Source organism: Nakaseomyces bracarensis (assembly GCF_045282275.1).
Source record: "Nakaseomyces bracarensis strain CBM3 chromosome Unknown Scaff4_0, whole genome shotgun sequence".
Classification (NCBI taxonomy): domain Eukaryota; kingdom Fungi; phylum Ascomycota; class Saccharomycetes; order Saccharomycetales; family Saccharomycetaceae; genus Nakaseomyces; species Nakaseomyces bracarensis.
This window is the reverse complement of record NW_027263963.1, coordinates 83,368-100,506: the sequence shown is the minus strand read 5'-3', so window position 1 is coordinate 100,506 and position 17,139 is coordinate 83,368. Positions and strand designations below refer to the sequence as shown.

Below are 17,139 nucleotides of genomic sequence, written 5' to 3'. Positions count from 1 at the left end.
CTGAGCACATGGATCTCAGTTGTTTATCTATGTATTTTCATTAATTAACGCGTACCTCTGAGGCGTTAGATGCAAATGAAAATAGGTAATATGCGTAAATCACGTGATGCTATATGTTAAAATATTATTTGAAGAATATTATTATAAATAGATAATACAATAGGCAGTTGGCATTGAAGAGAGTAAATTAATTAGTAGTGATACAAAGAATATCCCAAAGCTGGTTGGATAATAGTTAATGTTACAATCAATGCTTAAATTTTACTCGAAAAAAAATCTATAAATGGTGGATAGTATACCTTAAATCATGTTCTGATCACATATCTTCAGCAACGTCGTAAGATTCCGAGTTCAAATAGAAGTTGATATTATTTATAGTATTACTGGATATCTTGGAGTTTGTTACAGGTTGATCCACATATTTTTTGAAGTCCATTATTTCTTTGGATGATACCATTTTCTTTGGAGGTAGTTTTGACTTATACTTTGTTGGTGATTCCTGTTTATTATCGGGTGATTCATTGATCCTTATCATATCTTTGATTGGAGTGTCAATTTTAAAAGGAGATGGTGATGATCCAGAATGTAAGGTAATCTTGTTTGTATTTGTTAGTGTAATGACATTGTCAGTCAATACATGATCGTTCTCATAGTGGTCGAGGAAATCGGTGACTGGAACAGGGTCCTCAAAAGAAGAATCAGAACCTAGAGATTGAGAAGAAATGGACATGGCATTGTTCGCTAATGCAGGATGGGTAACTGGCCCAGTACTGGTATTGAATTGGATTGATTGTGGTAATTGTTCTGGGGCTTTATTCTTTTTCGGTTTTTTTTTCTTGAACATGCTCTTCCATAGTTTTTTAATTCCTGATTTTTTTTTCGGTTTTTCGATCATACTAATTGACCAATTATTAATTTCCTGTGTGATACCTTCAATATCAATCCTTTTAGCTGAGTTTTTTTCTAAAAGCTTACCAACAACTAGATCATTCAAGCTATTACCGTTCAGGTATGGATTAAGAGGCTTCTCAATTATCTGATTATATGTATCAAATTCATTATCCCCCATAAATGGGAGTTCGTTATGCAATAAACAAAAAATAGTGACCCCCAATGACCAAACATCAAGCTTAAAACCATCAAAATTTCCAGCACTATCTTGCTTGTCATTTTGGTCCTTACTTAATGTCTTAAAATTACACAGCTCCGGTGCTGTGAATGCAGGGGTGCCAACTATTTTGTTAAGTTCGGCAGAGAATGACGACTTCAAAACTTGTTTATCCACATCGTTGAAGTATTGGACTTTTTCGGGTGTAATTATACAACAACCGAAATCTGAAATTTTCAAGGTCCCTGATCTTGCATCTAGTAATATATTAGACGGTTTGATATCTCTATGTATACACCCTTGAGATTTCATAAACCTTAAACCAGCAGATACATCTATTAATGCCGTCTTTGCAAACTCTTCTACTGTAACACTAGGATGGAAAGATTTCCATTGTGAATGTACAACATCTTTTCCTGATCTCTTCCATTTTAATTCACCTAAATCACACCATTCTCCTATCATATATATCGATTTTGATAGTGGTGAGTCTAAAACTTTGAATAACTGAACCAGATTGCTTCTGTTTCCTTCTTGTTGAAATTTTGACAACCTACCAAGAATTATGATTTCTCTTCGACATTTTTGCAAATTCATCAACATCATCGCTTCATCCGCAGATATGTCGGCACCAGGTGACATTTCTGATGAAGTCCTTGAGTTATGCGAGGACTCAAGCGACGGCAGGTATCCCTTCATCCTCCAAGTTTGAATCTGCCGAAGCACCTGATTCATCGAGTACTGCTGCGAGTTTAGTGGTTTCTTAGGGATCATCTTAACTGAGTACACAGTGTTATTCTTCTTGGCTTTGTAAACATAGCTGAATTGACCTTTTCCAATAGGTTTGGAGCCGAGCTGGTAACCGTTAATCACATTATCTCGGTTACGGTTAATGTCTTCTATCAATGGTTCGAGCTCCTTTACGACATCACAAATATGTTCTTCCACGAGTCCATGGTAGCTATGGTTGAATGTAGTCCAATCTACTGCTGTATCTGGTCGGCCATAGAACCTGGAGTAACTCTTTGACCATTCCGGCAATAAAGTCGGTACTTCTGCAGACATCCAATCAAAAATACTTTATAGTTTCGCTCAGGGTCACCTTCTAATAAAGACCATATAAATTTGGGATTGTAACAAAATATAGTACCTGATAACAGCCGTGAATTTTAAAACATCTTCATGTCATCTGCAAATATTGTGTGTTGTTGGGCTAAAATTTCTAATTTTGTAAATTTCTTAACTAAATATAGAAAGAAGTATACGATGATGTCACGTGATTGCTAATAAAAACCTAATTAGATGTATTTATTAGTATCAAATTATTTAAGTTTTTAACTATAATTTGCGTTAAGAATGTTAATATTGATATTAGAAAGAATATATTACGAATTAATTAATTAGTTTCATTAAGACATTAGTAGAAAAGAGTAAGATATATAGAAATATTAGAAGAATAGTAATAAAAAAGTTAGAATGAACAATAATAAAAGTTCGAGAGGGTCATTGTATCCACGGTGAAATTACCCATTCATCCTCGTACAATAATAGAATAGAAATTGTGATTTTAGAAGTATTAGTTTGGGAAATTGTTATTTTTTTGTTGGGGGTAGAATGTATATAACCGGTATATCATATGTACAATGATAGAAGTGTCAAATTGGCTCCAATATTGGGCTCAGTATTCAACTTTTTTTCCTTTCTTTTTATCTCGGTTGTTAGTGAGGAAATTATCTTGTTATAATTTAATTGAAAAGAAAGAAAGAGGTATAATACTTTGTAATAATATTAGGCTTTTTGGCCCTCTGAAATGCCGAAATAAAAATTATAATAGTAATAAAATAATAATAAGTAGTAATAATAATAATAGAAATTTGCAATACCAATCACAAAATATAGAAATTAATGTAGTTACCAAAAAAAATTAGTAGTGTTTAATTGATAATTTTATTAAAAAAAAGTTAGCAGTTAGGAATAGATTAGGAATAATATTTCTTCAATATTAGATAAAAATAATTGGACAAATTTGTGACCGGCACAGGCTGTTGTTCTTTATAATGAGAATAGAAATGAAATTAGTAATATTCATATGTTAATATTACGGGTCGTTAGATGTGAATTCGTATTAGGGAAGGGTATTTGTGTTGTTTAAGATGTTAATTTAATTTTTTTTTTTTTTTAGTAAATTGAATCTTCATAATAAAATTCAATCGGTGCTTAAAAGTCTCCATGCTTTTTGTGAGTCTTCAAGTGTTGTGATAAATTGTCACTTCTACTGAATTTCTTTTCACAGAACATACATGGGAAGGGTCTTTCATTAGAATGAACCGATCTGATGTGTCTTTTCAAGTGCTCACTTCTTCTAAAAGCCTTGTCACAATCTCCACATTGGAAAGGTTTCGATTCTCCGTCAGATAATTCGACGGAGATGGACCTATTTCTTCTAGAAGAGGTTGAACTGACACGGGATGCGACAGGTGTAATTGCTGATCTCCTCCTTCTTCTGGAAGATGACGAGACTGTAGAACCAGGTGTCGAAGGAAGTGTAGCATTAACCATTCTAGTTCTAGAAGACAGAGAAATTGGAGCTGTGAAATTCTTTTCGTATGGTTTGTTTACTGCACCACCGATGTATTTTGGATCCAAGGCGGAGAACGTTTTTGGATTGAATACTGGGGATACATTAACACTTGGCTCGACAACTTCTAGATCGTTATCGTCTGTGTTTAGTGCTTCCCTGGTTGTAGAAGGCGATGTGATGAAACTATTTCTCCGATCTTTGTTATCCTCATCATCAGATAAAATAGCATTTTCCCAAGCGAACAAGTTGTTCAACGTACCAGAATTGGTGTTAAGTCTGTACTGGTTGTTTGAGTTGCCCAATGCCTGTAACGTTCTTGATGGTGATGTCAGAGGACTCTCTAATGAGGACTTACGCTTAGACACACCAGCCGTATTGGTTGCCATACCATGTACCGATTGTCTTCTGTTTCTAAACTTTGTCAACTTGGTCGTTGAATGGAAGTTCAAGCTGTATTGACTTAGTGACTTGGACAAATGATCTGTTTCATGTGGTTCGCCCTCCTCTTCTTCATGTTCTTCTTCTTCCTTTTCTAGTTCACTCTTGGTTCTTAAATGAGTGTGTTGTGACGAAGGAGACAACAATTCGAGTTGTTGTTGTGTGATAGAGGCCTTCCTATTCCCGAGCATGTTACCTGGTGTCAACAACTCGCTGCCTCTTCTTGCAATTGAGTGTGGATCTTCTTCTTCATCATCATCATCTTCTTCGTCCTCGTTGTTCAGTATCAGAGAGTCTCTCTCCACAAACCCATCGAACAAGCCATTGAAGTAATCATTAGTCCCGAACTCGCTCCCCAAGTGAGAATCAATAAACAAGTTGTTGTTGCTAGTGTCACTTATCAGTGGTGCTGGCTCCTCAACCACCGCGGTCTTAGGAGACAAGCTACTAGGCAACTTGGGCAGAGTATGCGACGACAGCAACACCGGGTTTATAAACTCAGGCTTGGTGAGCACATCGTCATCATTTGCCACGGAACTTGCACTGGACACATAGGTGTGAGCCATATTGTGTTTGTAAGACTCTGAGTTCTTGCGGTTCTGCTCAATGGTCGATAGGATAGAGTGTAGTGCATCCTGGTTCAAGTTGGAACTCTCGCCGTATAGACCCTTGAGGTTTGTGATACTACTATTTTCAGTAGGTATGGTTTGAGAAGGCGAGTTAATGAACGAGTTCAATTCAGGACTAGGTTTATCAGTTGAGGAATAGTCCAAGTATGATGAAAGATCATCAAACATTAAATCAGAATCCATTTCTTACTATATATTTATTGTTTGGGTTTTTTTGGTTTTTTGTTTTTTTATTTTTAATCTCTATAGTATAAAAGAAATATAGCATAAAAAAGAAAGTGAAAATAGTTTTTTACTTAATTATATATATATTATTTTCCCAAATATTACAATTTAATAACTTGTACAATTGGCAAGTCGTATACAAATTAACCCACACCCCCACCCCATATAGTGATGGTTGTATTTCTATATCGTCTCTCTCTCTCTCTCTCTCTCTCTCTCTATCTCTGGGTGGGTATTTTATGAATTCACAGTGTTTAAACCTTAATTTGGCTTTTTTTTTATTATTATTATTATTATTATCTCTCTCATATGGACCCTTTGTTCTCTACTTCAATCTTTTCTTTCTTTTTTTTTCTTTCTAGCTTCGAAATGCATGGAGTGCAGGTTTCTATGCTTCCAGAAGCAATTGACGCAGGAGGAGCGCCGCGCAAGCGCACTCTTGGTTTTGTGGGAAGGGGAGGGGCTAACATTCTGGACTCTCTCTCTCCATTGTCACACACAAGTCATTTGGGTGTTGTAATACGGTTGTTCTCTCTCATTGCATCAGATGACTGTATAATGCCGCATAAAGTACACCCGCTCCTCTTTTTGGACATAGACGTCAATGTTACGCTTTTCTCCGGGCACTTGTAATGCCGCTTTTCCCTTAGAGAAGTCCGTATTGTTTTGAGTCGGCTGGTGTGGAGGGTGAGGGTAACCAATAAAACAACTGGAGTGTCAAAACCAGCATAATAACGAAAGCGTGACATCATTTACGAGCCCTAGTAAAAGAGCCGTGGAAGGTGGGATGGAAGTATTTGAAAAAAGAAGAGTGGGCTAAGGGCGAATATCCAAGAAAATAGAAAAAAAACTGGAGGTAAAAAAAAAAAATAAAAAGAACCCTCCCCTAATATTTTTTTTTTATTAAATTCTATGTGATTGTTGCTGCAGTGAAGTTGTTCCGGCTCGGAACAACTTCACTACAATGACACTTATAAGCTGCTATAATGGCCGTACAAAACTGCGAATGAGATATAAATAATTAAATAGAATATAACAAAAAGAAATTCACGCACGAAAAAGAAAAAAAAGGGTGACAAAAAAAACACATATACGATCTCTTCTGGGGGAGATCCCCATCATGGAACTCAAATAGGAAATAGTGGTGGTTCTCGAACTCTCCTTCTTTCTTTCTTTTTCTAAAGGGTAACTGTACCCAAACCTAAAGAAGACCAAATACCATTAATCATATAGCATTTAGCAAACCAATGCCAAAAAAAAAAATAATAACAACCTTCCCGAAAGAGAGAGAGAGAGAGAGAGCCAACCCCATCCTAAAAGCAACATCCATTAATAACATAACAACAATAAGATAAGAGTAAAACTAATTTAAAAAACAACAAAAAAAAAGAAACTCTTTTTTTCCTCGAACCCTCTATCCCGCAATGGTAAAATTATCTTTTAATTAGAAAACTTCTACTCATTGTAATGGGTAATTATTAGAAAGAAAAGATTACTTGTGGGATTTCGGATGGGAGGGAAGGTAACAAATACACACACATACACACATACACACATGCACACATGCACATACACACATGCATATATTAATAAAATCTTTTCTTTCGCCTTCCCGAGGATAATTTATTTATAATACCTTATTGATTTCAACCCGATAAAGCGGTTTCGATTCATTTTATTTACATACAAAAACCAGATCATTATATACAGTACCATGTGATTTATTTGTATTAGATGATTAGTCCGGGTAAGGAATACTTATCAGCCCATTGAAGAGAAACTGAGAGTAAGAGACTCTGAGAGAGAGAGAGAGACGTGTTCTCGTGTTCCAAGTGATTATAATCTCAAGAAGGTTTGTCTTTCGATTAAATAAAGTCCCATAACCACAATAAAGGAGAATATTAATAACAGCATCATAGAGAAAAAAAAACCATGCAAGGAGGAGTAAGGAGGAAAAGAGATGTTTTGCCAAGGTATAATGGTAAGTTACAGCCTAGGAATAGTCGTAACCCACTCAACTATATGACTACTCCTATGAAGAAGATATTGGGATATATCTTGTTGTTATCGGTGGCCTTCGCATTGATTAAGATAGCATATGCAGACTTGAGTCATACACCTGATTTTGAACTAGATCATGACGCATTGGGCCCTGGAAAGATTAATATAGACGTGAAAGATATCAAAGATAAACTGGGGAGTAACAAAGTATTCAAGGATGCAGACAAACTTATGAAAGATGAGAAGGCTATGAAAGAGAAAGCTGGCTCTGTTTCAGGTGCTAATGCTGCTGCCGCAAATGCTGTTGCAGCAGCTAATGCTGCTGCTGGTAATGTGCCTGGTAGCGGGGCTGCCCCAGTTGGTAGCGGAAATAAAATAGGTGAGGCTGCCAATGCCGCTGCTGCCGCCGGAGAGGCTAATTTGAATGAGAAACAGAAAAAGGTTCAAGAGGAAATTAAACAGCAGCAACAACAGCAGGCACCTGCGGACAAAAATAATCTAATGAAGGATAAAACGAACAATGTCGCGGAAAACGCAAAGAAACAACTGATATAGAGATGAGGGTTCAGTTGGCCCTTGTTGCCGCACTATATTTTTTTTTTTTTCTTAATCTTTTAGAAGTAAAATAGAGTAGTAATTTCCCTATAATTACTATCACTATTACAAGGATAGACGATACGTTAACTATTGTTATATTTTATTTTTATTTTGAAAGCTTTCGGTCATAGAATGTATATTATGCAGATTGAATAGTAATAATATTAGATATAAATACAAATTAAATGTTAAAAATGAAAAATTAAAAATCATAATGAAAAAAGACCATTAGTTTTGTTCGATTGTAGATAAGAGAAGTTTTTTAAAAATCAAATCTCTTTTTAGTGTAAACATAAGCACCGTAAGCTAAACAAAACATAAAGAGGACAATACTAATAAACCAATTCAGCGATTCATTGAATTGTCCTGGAACAATAACGTTCATACCCCATAAACCAGTGATGACATTCATGGGTAGGACGATTGTACCTAAAATCGTAATCTTACCAAGCACATCATTCATGTCATTGTTAACTCTAGTCATGTCAATATTAATTTGTGCAAGGTAATTGGAATGAGATCTGCTTAACAGCTTCTCGTAATGGTTAAGTGATGCCACCATAGTAATGATATGATCTTGAATATCACCCAAATATATACCAATCTCACTTTGAGGACCAAAGTCCCATTGTTCATTATATCTTTTCGCAAACCCCTTAATTACATCAGCTTTCCAGCCCAATAATCTTAAAATACTAGTTACTCTCTTCCGGCACTCACCAATTCTTCTTAGTCTATCTCCTTTTTTCTTCCAACCGATAATATTCGGATTGATGCTGGAAAGGCTACTGTGGCTCGTTCTGCTACTGCTACTATTGGAAGAGTAGCTCTTCCAACTCTTAGAATACTGCGAATTCATTGATCTATTAGTTATAGATCCATGTAAAGACGCGGAGGTTTTATATCTTTTATCAAACAGTAATCTTGAATTTTCGTTTGCTCCAGATTTATTGGTACCCCGTACACTAAACGTAGATTCATCATCACCACTAGAGGAATTATCTGAATCGCTGTCACTAGAATCGCTGTCACTTTCATCATCATAAGTGTGATGCATTTTTAATATAGCATCCTCAATATCATAAACTTCATCCTCTATTAGTTCTATCATAGGGCCAAAGGCGTCAGTAATATCATCAATTAGGGCATAAGCAATCCAATCAGAGGTAACATTAAGGTAATCTTTCAGCAAACGAGCTCTTCTTCTAACGTTGATAGGGTGAGGCGTTGGGGCGAAATGAAATGTTAAAACACCTGTTCTGAAAACAATTATATAAACATTTAAAGGCTGTAGTTCACCTTCTCTTGGTTTGTGTCTGTCTCCTGATTTTCTCTTCCTGTTTCTCTCTTCAATCATTTTCATCTTTTGTTTATTAGCCTTGTGATGTAGACTTGAGTTATAAAGTGACTGATCTCCACCAGATTTTTTAATATCATTTGATGACCTTCTTCTCTTCTTGAAAAATGAGCTTAACCAGTTTTTTTTGTTACTATGTGAAATACTTTCGTGGTCCATATTAGTAGTTGCTTGATCATCGTTTTGTTTGTTCCTTTTCTGTCTTAGAACATGTTTTTCTGCTATAATATCAAAACTCCGAAAACAAATGAAATAGTAGTCTTTAAACAACTCCACTTTTTCACGAGACTCTCCAAGGAAAATATCCTCAGTGGTCAAGGGATGGATACCGAAAGCTTTACTCAGGATCTTCATTTCCTCTTCAGTAGGATTCACTACGTCTAGCCAAAAAGGAGACACTTCTTCAAATTCATCTAGCTCATTTGTTGCTGCACTAGATGTTATGTGACTAGCCGATGGATAACCAGAAATATTGGCGCCATTCTTCATGAAGTGTGAAGTGGAATGTGATGGTGTGTTAGCCTTGGTGGTCATAGGTGTGTTTCCAGCAGAAACATTACTATTAGATCTCTGCTCAGAATAAACTGAAGCTACAAACAAATCTTGGAATTTTTGACCGGGTTGTAGTAAACCCGATATGGTAGGTGAATGCACGGTTGCGTCAAGATCAATTCTAAAATAGGTAAATCTAAAATGCTCAGGATTGCTGGAAATAATGTGGGAAGGATATTGTATATTACGACCAACAAGGAAGTTATCTCTAACTTCGTTATCTAATGGAATGTTTGGATGAATTGGAGACATACCAGGTTGAGTGAAACCATTCATCTTACCTTGTGTCAGGTGCCAAGGGGCTAATCTTCTCGGTCTTAACCTTCCTGACGCTAATTGTTCGGCTTCATTGACTTTTTTGTTACCCAATTCTGGGACATCAATATTGGTAACAATTGGTTTAGAGAAAAATATCCCACCACTGTTAGCAGAGTCTGCCATATTATATCTCTCATTAGCATTTGGGAATGACCTATCTTCAAAATCGTTATTAGAGAATGGTTCATCATCTTCATCATATTGGAAATGAAAGGCCTCGGCATCACGAACTGCCTGTTTCCTTAGTTTCTCAGTTTCTTCCTGTGAGAATTCCTCTAATACAGCTACATCTGGCCACATCTTATTATAATCAGTATCTTCATCTTCCAGTACCAAACAGACGTCATCCAAAGAAGAATTATTCGATGATCTCCTTGAGGAAGGTCTCGAATTGTATTCATCATCGTCTTCGTCTTCCATATCGCTATTAAATACATCAGTACTTCCTGTTGATGATGAAAAAGGCGCACTCCTAGTGGATAGACTACTAGGTCTACTATTTCTATCGACATGGTAACTACGACCATTTGAACCCCTGTGCTTCACATGACGCATCAGTTCATCAACATCAATAACTACATCATTACCATTTGGAATTAAAGTATCCCTTCTAGATTGATTATTTCTTGAGAGGTCCTTTCGACCTGATCTACCTGCTAGACCAAATGGATCATGAAGTTTTGGGTTGAAGGACGAAGCTAATCTTTCTCTTGAACTGCTTGGATAATCACTAGTATTCAACCTTGGAGATATTCTATTTCCGCTTGGATTCAAAATATCAGTGTTCATGCTATAGGCACGGGGCTTCTCTTTACCACTTTCTATATTACTTTTTTTAGGTTTCTTTTTCCTCTTCTTAGCAAAGGTCAAAGGTCGTGTTTCCATTATGGTAGAGGGCCTATGATCAATGAAAGACTCCCTATTAGCTCTATGAGAGAGTCTAATATTATTATGGGCATTGGTTATGGAATTATTTCTTGCTTCTGCTTCTTTCTTTAAATTAGCAGGTCTACTAAGGTTTTCAGGTACTCTTTCTTCCAATATATCCTCATCTTCATCCTCTTCGTCCTGATTTTGCCTTAACTGAGTCTCCAAGTCAGATCCCGATTCATGCAGTATACCAAAGGAATCGGTCTGATAAAAATCGTTATCTGCTGTAGGATCTTTACGGGGTAAGCTAGTATTAGATATCCTGTGCTTCACTGGAGCAGGCCTCTTTGATAGTTTTTTAATATCTCCACTTTTTGTGAGTTCGTTATCAATATTCCTTAAATTGTCATCCCCTTGTTCAGTTTCATCAATTCTAACACTTTGGTCTCTTGGCCCTTTTGTAAAAGGACTTGGAGAAGAAAGAAGTCTCTCTTCTTCACTTTCTGACATTTCTGTTTATTATCTTTAAAGAATCAAAATATTCTTATTTTTGATAATGTATAATGGATATTTATGAAATTCTCAAAGAAAGAAAGGTAAAATACAACAATGAATAAAGAGCAAGTTAAATCTAGTATATTAAGCTTTTCTCGCTTTTCTTTCTTCAATTGTTAAAATAAAGGGTAGTTGTTAATCAGTATCATTAATTTATAACTCAACAAATATGCTGGACCAAAAAATTAATATTAGATAAAATAATAACCAGCCAAATAATAACTAAGCTAATATTATTGTCACTAGATTTTTTTTGTTAAAGCAAAAAGTCAATAAGTAGAAACTTGATAATTTTAATGACTTATTTCTTTTTTCTTTAGATCCTCTTTACTTAACCTCAAATTGTTAAAAACTTTATTAAAATCCCACAGTCTTGTGTATCTTTTTTTAGTTTATTTTATTTTATTAATAACTGTTATTATTTGTTTATTAATTCTTTCTTCTTAATCTACTTTTTTTTTATCTTTGTTCAGCCCTTTAAGATGCTCATCGGGGCAAAATTAAATTGTGATAGGGAAATTTTATTATTTTTGAGTTCAGAGATGATTCAATAAACAAAAATTTAAAAAAATCTTAAAAAATTAAAATTAAAAAGCAACCGGAAGGAACAGCACGGTAGAAAAAAAAAAAAGAGAAAGCATGGACAAAAAAAATATCATAATTCACATTAATATGTCATGTGATCGATGATTTATCAGCACGTCATAAATGAAACTAGCAACTTGAAGACTTGTATCAGAGTATTTAATTAAAAGCATTTCCAAATCTTTTATATGTTATTATAAGTACGACTAGCTGCAGTCATAGTGGAAAAGAATAGCAACATTTATTCATTTTTTGGCTCATAGCTCAACAGCATAGCATCACTTAGTACTCACAAAACATTAAAAAAAATAAGAGACAGGTCAATTCAAATCAATAGTTATTAAAATTTAAAAAATTTATTCATAACAGCAGATATTTTTCTTGCAATTTTTGTTATATACGTAATACTTTAAAAAAAAAAATCAACATCCACCACTTGAATTACTTAATAAAAACTGATAATGGTATCAATATTCTAAAATAAGTAAAACCAACTTCTTTATTAAAATATATCGTTATTAGTCGTTTATTCTATAACAACCAGAACTTGACAGCGGCTATAAACTTATTAACATATGTATAAAAAGAATCAGAAGATATATTTTAATTTGACGTCACGCTATTATTCGTCTAACATGAGTCAGGGTAATACTTTTATAGCGTTTTTTATGTTTTCTTTCTTTTTTTTTTTTGGGTTATCCAATTTTTTTTTAAGGGATGCCATCAAGGCTTTTTAATTTTTTACATAGGCTTCTATAATTAATTAATATTAATTATATATTAATCAATTTTTTATTTAGGATGATTGCTATATAAATACCTAATTTGTTACTTTTTCTTCTATCTTATAGTGTGATCATCCTTTTTTTTTTATTCTTTAAAATTTAAGTGTAATTCGAATACTAATAAGTTATAATACTTGATACTATTTCAACTACGAAAAGAAAAAAAACAATATACAATACTAACGGAATAAAAACTACGATGAGTATTTATTTTACTACACTATTTGTGATTCTTACGCTCGAGATGGCGTTGCTATTCTTTCTGGTGCTGCCATTGCCACACCGTATGAGAAAGTTCGTATATAAGACGTATTTCCAGTTAACCTCCAGTGGCCAATTCAAGACTGTTCTTTATATATTTGCTGGTATCATTGGTCTACTATTCATAGATTCCTGGAAAAGGGCTAACATCCCTGTCTCGATGTACCACCATGTCAAGGGCGATGAGACTGAGTTGAACACCTCGACTCAAGTTCTTGCCACTCGTGCATTCAACCAAAGAAACGTATATATCTCCGGTTTCATCCTATACTTCCTGATCGGTATCCCTACAGTGTTCAGTATCATTAGAAGGCTTGTAAAGTACCAGGACCTTCTAATTGAAAGGGCTCAAAAGGAAGGTAAGGAAGGTGAGACAAAAGATATGAAAGACGAGAAATTAGGGAACAGCAACAAGGTTGAGCCATCCGTTAAGGAACTAGAGGACATGTTACATGATAGAAATGTTTCATTAGAAGGTTTGCTAGCCCAAGTGAAGAACTTTGAAAAATACTATGATGAAATGGACAAATCTTTACCAGAAGAAGTTAGTGTAAAGAAAACCAAATAGATAATTTTGCAATTATATAGCTTGTTTTAATACTAGATATATAGCTACAAATAATAATGTGAAGACCATTCATCTCTCTACGTGAAGAATACATATCAATACATTGTACTAGACGTTGGCACAAATAAATAAAAAGAATATATTAAACTAAATAAAAATAAATTAGATAAATTTCTTTTTTTTTCTCTTCTATTTTATTAATTATTTATCATTGTTTTACAACTTTAGAATTTTGTTCTTACACATTTCTGTGCTTTTGGTAAATCTTCTTAATACCACTATGCTCGTCATCGTTGTAATGAGCAACAACGGCGGCACCACCAGCTAGTGTACCTATAATCAGCAATGGAATTGGTGTCATCCATGGGTTGCTGTTAGAGTTTCTGGTAGTTGAAGCAAAGCGTCTACCTACTGTCAAAGCTCTTGGTGCAATTCTGGCGTACATATTGTGTAAATTTATTATATATTGTTTTTCTAGTGTTTTAGATTTATCTTTTTACGTCTCCAAAATATTAAGAAAAGTACCAAAGAATGAAACAAGAAGAGAAAGTTGAGATTTTAAGGTGCTTATATATGTCTGAGAATTGTATTACAACACGCATTTGTTTACTACAACACTTGTATTTTTATGCTGCTCTATCATGGAATACAAATGTTACAATATTATTGGCAGAAATTATATCTAAAAATACAACCACCCCACCACCCCTTTGTCGATCCTCTCTTTTCAGTATATTCTAATACCAATGAGCTAATCAATAATCCATACGTTAGTGAATCAATGAACAAAAAACAAAATGTCTTCATATTTTTCTATTGTGAATCGTCTTTCTACTTTCCCACACCCATTGATGCACAGAGAAGAATGGGAAGACTCAGCTTTTTCCATTGTACCCTTTTTCCATCGGTTGTTAAGCTTATCCACTATCCTATCCGCCTTGTGATACAACTCACACACTATTGTAACAGTACCTTTAATGAAATAAATCCGTGCATTGCACTACACACATCTTAAATCCGTTAGTTTTTAAAACAATGCCCACCATTGTGTTACTGATATGCGATGGTGCGGGGCTGTTAGTATTTTTATTTTTTCTTTGTGAAAATAACAGAACACAGAGAAAAGTACGGACAAAACACAATTTTTAAGGGAACATTTTAGCAGTTTTTTTAATTAATTTGTCCTGATATTTGGACATTTATAACGTGCGGGGTTGTATCAACAGACAACGGTGTATTAAGAAACTACAATAAAGGACAAATAGCCTCTTCTTAATGAATAGAAATAATTTTTTTTTGATTGGCCAGCACTTTAATTTGAAGTTTCAAAAGTTTCTTCCCCTTTTTTTTTAATAGATTTTAGTTATATTGGATATTTCTCTTTTATATTAAGCTGTATCTTTATTTACAGAATATACTTAGTACAAACTTTTTATAGCTATATCCCCACGGGAGCAGGAATATAGAAGGGGGCAATAAAAAATAAGAAGATATTCCTTACTCGTAGATCCAGGAGATAGCGGATGGCTTCCATTCAACTAGTTCTTCCTTCTTGAACCAGATACCAATTTCACGGTTTGCACTTTCGACGGAGTCACTACCGTGGCAGACATTTCTACCTAGATCGATACCGAAATCACCTCTGATGGTGCCTGGAGCAGAGGCAGTTGGGTTAGTAGCACCCAACATAGCTCTACCTTGCTTGACGACGTCCTTACCCTCCCAGACAGTGGCTAGGATTGGACCGGAGGACATGAAAGCAGACATAGCTGGGAAGAATGGCTTACCGACATGTTCAGCGTAGTGTTGTTCCAAAAGCTTCATGTCAGCATGGACTAGCTTGATACCAACTAGCTTGTAACCTCTTTGTTCGAATCTTCCTAGAATACTAGAAATCAAACCTCTTTGAACACCATCTGGCTTGATAGCAATAAAAGTTCTCTCGTTGTTAGACATTGCGGTAAATTAGGTATATATATGGTAATTTGGTCCTCAATTGCTTGATAAAAATAAAAAGATTGATAAAACAATTGATAGTGAAAAAGACTTGGAAAAAAAGAAGATATAATAGAGATTACTAGACTCTTTATAGAAATAAAAAATTGTAGAATAGAATATGCCATAATAGAAGTATGATCCATCGAACTCCTAATCCTTGACAGTTGAAGAACCCCTACACGTTCATCGCTCGGAGAAGGTCTTGTCCTGTACTCTACATCACTCGCTCTGCCCCTCTCTATCCTCTCGTCTTCTCTCCCTCCAGTTGAATTCCATAGGAGAGAGGAAGAACGAGCAGAGGAACTATAATTTTTTTTTTTTGGTTCGCTCTCACCCAATCAAAGTGGAAAGAAAACGATATAGATAAAGCTGCTTATACAAGTTGAATCTCATTTGAATTCTACTTTATATAAGCTGCAATAGCTATTAATCTGAAATAGGGGCACCAATGTCAATATGTCAATATGTCCAGCCTTTATCTTTCCATGCTTCTTCTAGCCCTCCCCCACACTTTTGTTATTGAATTAAAATATTAACATGAAAGACACGACAACCCCGCTAATTCTTCCTTAACGAACACAGTTTACCTAATTGCCTCCTTAGCTTAGTGGTAGAGCGTTGCACTTGTAATGCAAAGGTCGCTAGTTCAATTCTGGCAGGTGGCATAAGTATTCTTTTTTTTTTTTTAAACCCCCCTGGATAATACGTCTATGATGACATTGAATTTTACCCGCATTTTTGTTCGTTTTGGTGTTTTCTACTCCATTTTTTTTTTGTATTGTTTTAATTTTTTGTTACAATCAGTAATGTTAGAAATTAAGGAATGTTACTGTCTTCATATTCCTTAAAGATATATGAGATGGTCTCTACCTTTACAAAAGATGCACTCTAATTAACTTGCATATTTTATAGATTTGTTCCTTTTAGAAGAAAAAATAGAATCAAGACAAGCAACTAAGGGAAGAAGAAGTGACATGTTACTGGAAGTATTAGCAGTATTTGGTTCTATATTTGGATTTTGTTTTTTAACGCTGTCGATAGCGTCAGGGCTATACTATATAAGTGAGATAGTAGAGGAGTACAGTGAGCCCACGAGACGGTTTTTGAACAGGGCTATATACGTTATCATTGCGACGCTAGTATTGCTCTGGGCTCTTGATGGGTTACCCTTGAAACTAGTAGCGTTATCTATAGTGTCACATATTGTGTACAAGCAGAACCTAGTACGGTTCCCCATCATCTCGTTGGCCAGCCCGACCTTCATATCCAGTTGCATCCTGGTAGTGCTCAACCATTACCTGTGGTTCCGGTACTTCAACCACATCGAGATCCCACCGCAGTTCGCCTACGACCCTAACTACATGCCCAGGAAACGTGCCTCATTTGCCGAGGTCGCGTCATTCTTCGCACTCTGCGTATGGTTCATCCCATTCGCCTTGTTTGTGTCCCTCAGCGCTGGAGACTACCTCCTCGCCACATCAACACGGGACGCCGCATTGCAGAAGATGGATAAGAGCAAGAAACACACAGGTCTAGTAAGAGTTGTGATAAACTCTATTAGAGATAACATCAACCTTTTCTTGGAGACCATGGGCCTCAAGAGAAGTAAACCCCAACCTTTACTATGATTGTCCCTTATGTATAGCGTAAATATAATAATTTATACCATCAGCCCATTTTTTATTTTTTTTATTTTATATATATGATGTAT

General features: G+C 35.2%; 8 protein-coding genes across 8 annotated transcripts; 3 read left to right on the top strand and 5 right to left on the bottom strand.

Annotated features, from left to right (window-relative positions):
• Positions 1–316: 316 nt before the first annotated feature.
• Positions 317–2,173, bottom strand: ELM1 (serine/threonine protein kinase ELM1; the record flags this gene model as incomplete). Its single annotated transcript, XM_071050796.1, has 1 exon — positions 317–2,173. One exon carries the CDS (start codon positions 2,171–2,173, stop codon positions 317–319), a length of 1,857 nt encoding a protein of 618 aa, XP_070908281.1.
• Positions 2,174–3,325: 1,152 nt separating this feature from the next.
• On the bottom strand, positions 3,326–4,939 carry MSN4 (stress-responsive transcriptional activator MSN4; the record flags this gene model as incomplete). The annotated part of the gene is made up of 1 exon (XM_071050795.1): positions 3,326–4,939. The coding sequence occupies one exon, from the start codon at positions 4,937–4,939 to the stop codon at positions 3,326–3,328; it is 1,614 nt and encodes a 537-aa protein (XP_070908280.1).
• Positions 4,940–6,913: 1,974 nt separating this feature from the next.
• RNJ42_00624 (uncharacterized protein) lies at positions 6,914–7,537 on the top strand (the record flags this gene model as incomplete). The annotated part of the gene is made up of 1 exon (XM_071050794.1): positions 6,914–7,537. The coding sequence occupies one exon, from the start codon at positions 6,914–6,916 to the stop codon at positions 7,535–7,537; it is 624 nt and encodes a 207-aa protein (XP_070908279.1).
• A 304-nt stretch (positions 7,538–7,841) lies between these two features.
• MNR2 (putative Mg(2+) transporter MNR2) lies at positions 7,842–11,186 on the bottom strand (the record flags this gene model as incomplete). The annotated part of the gene is made up of 1 exon (XM_071050793.1): positions 7,842–11,186. The coding sequence occupies one exon, from the start codon at positions 11,184–11,186 to the stop codon at positions 7,842–7,844; it is 3,345 nt and encodes a 1,114-aa protein (XP_070908278.1).
• Positions 11,187–12,800: 1,614 nt separating this feature from the next.
• On the top strand, positions 12,801–13,430 carry YET1 (Yet1p; the record flags this gene model as incomplete). The annotated part of the gene is made up of 1 exon (XM_071050792.1): positions 12,801–13,430. The coding sequence occupies one exon, from the start codon at positions 12,801–12,803 to the stop codon at positions 13,428–13,430; it is 630 nt and encodes a 209-aa protein (XP_070908277.1).
• A 238-nt stretch (positions 13,431–13,668) lies between these two features.
• RNJ42_00621 (uncharacterized protein) lies at positions 13,669–13,875 on the bottom strand (the record flags this gene model as incomplete). The annotated part of the gene is made up of 1 exon (XM_071050791.1): positions 13,669–13,875. One exon carries the CDS (start codon positions 13,873–13,875, stop codon positions 13,669–13,671), a length of 207 nt encoding a protein of 68 aa, XP_070908276.1.
• Positions 13,876–14,927: 1,052 nt separating this feature from the next.
• Positions 14,928–15,386, bottom strand: YNK1 (nucleoside diphosphate kinase; the record flags this gene model as incomplete). Its single annotated transcript, XM_071050790.1, has 1 exon — positions 14,928–15,386. The coding sequence occupies one exon, from the start codon at positions 15,384–15,386 to the stop codon at positions 14,928–14,930; it is 459 nt and encodes a 152-aa protein (XP_070908275.1).
• Positions 15,387–16,402: 1,016 nt separating this feature from the next.
• On the top strand, positions 16,403–17,056 carry SVP26 (Svp26p; the record flags this gene model as incomplete). Its single annotated transcript, XM_071050789.1, has 1 exon — positions 16,403–17,056. One exon carries the CDS (start codon positions 16,403–16,405, stop codon positions 17,054–17,056), a length of 654 nt encoding a protein of 217 aa, XP_070908274.1.
• Between the last annotated feature and the right edge of the window lie 83 nt (positions 17,057–17,139).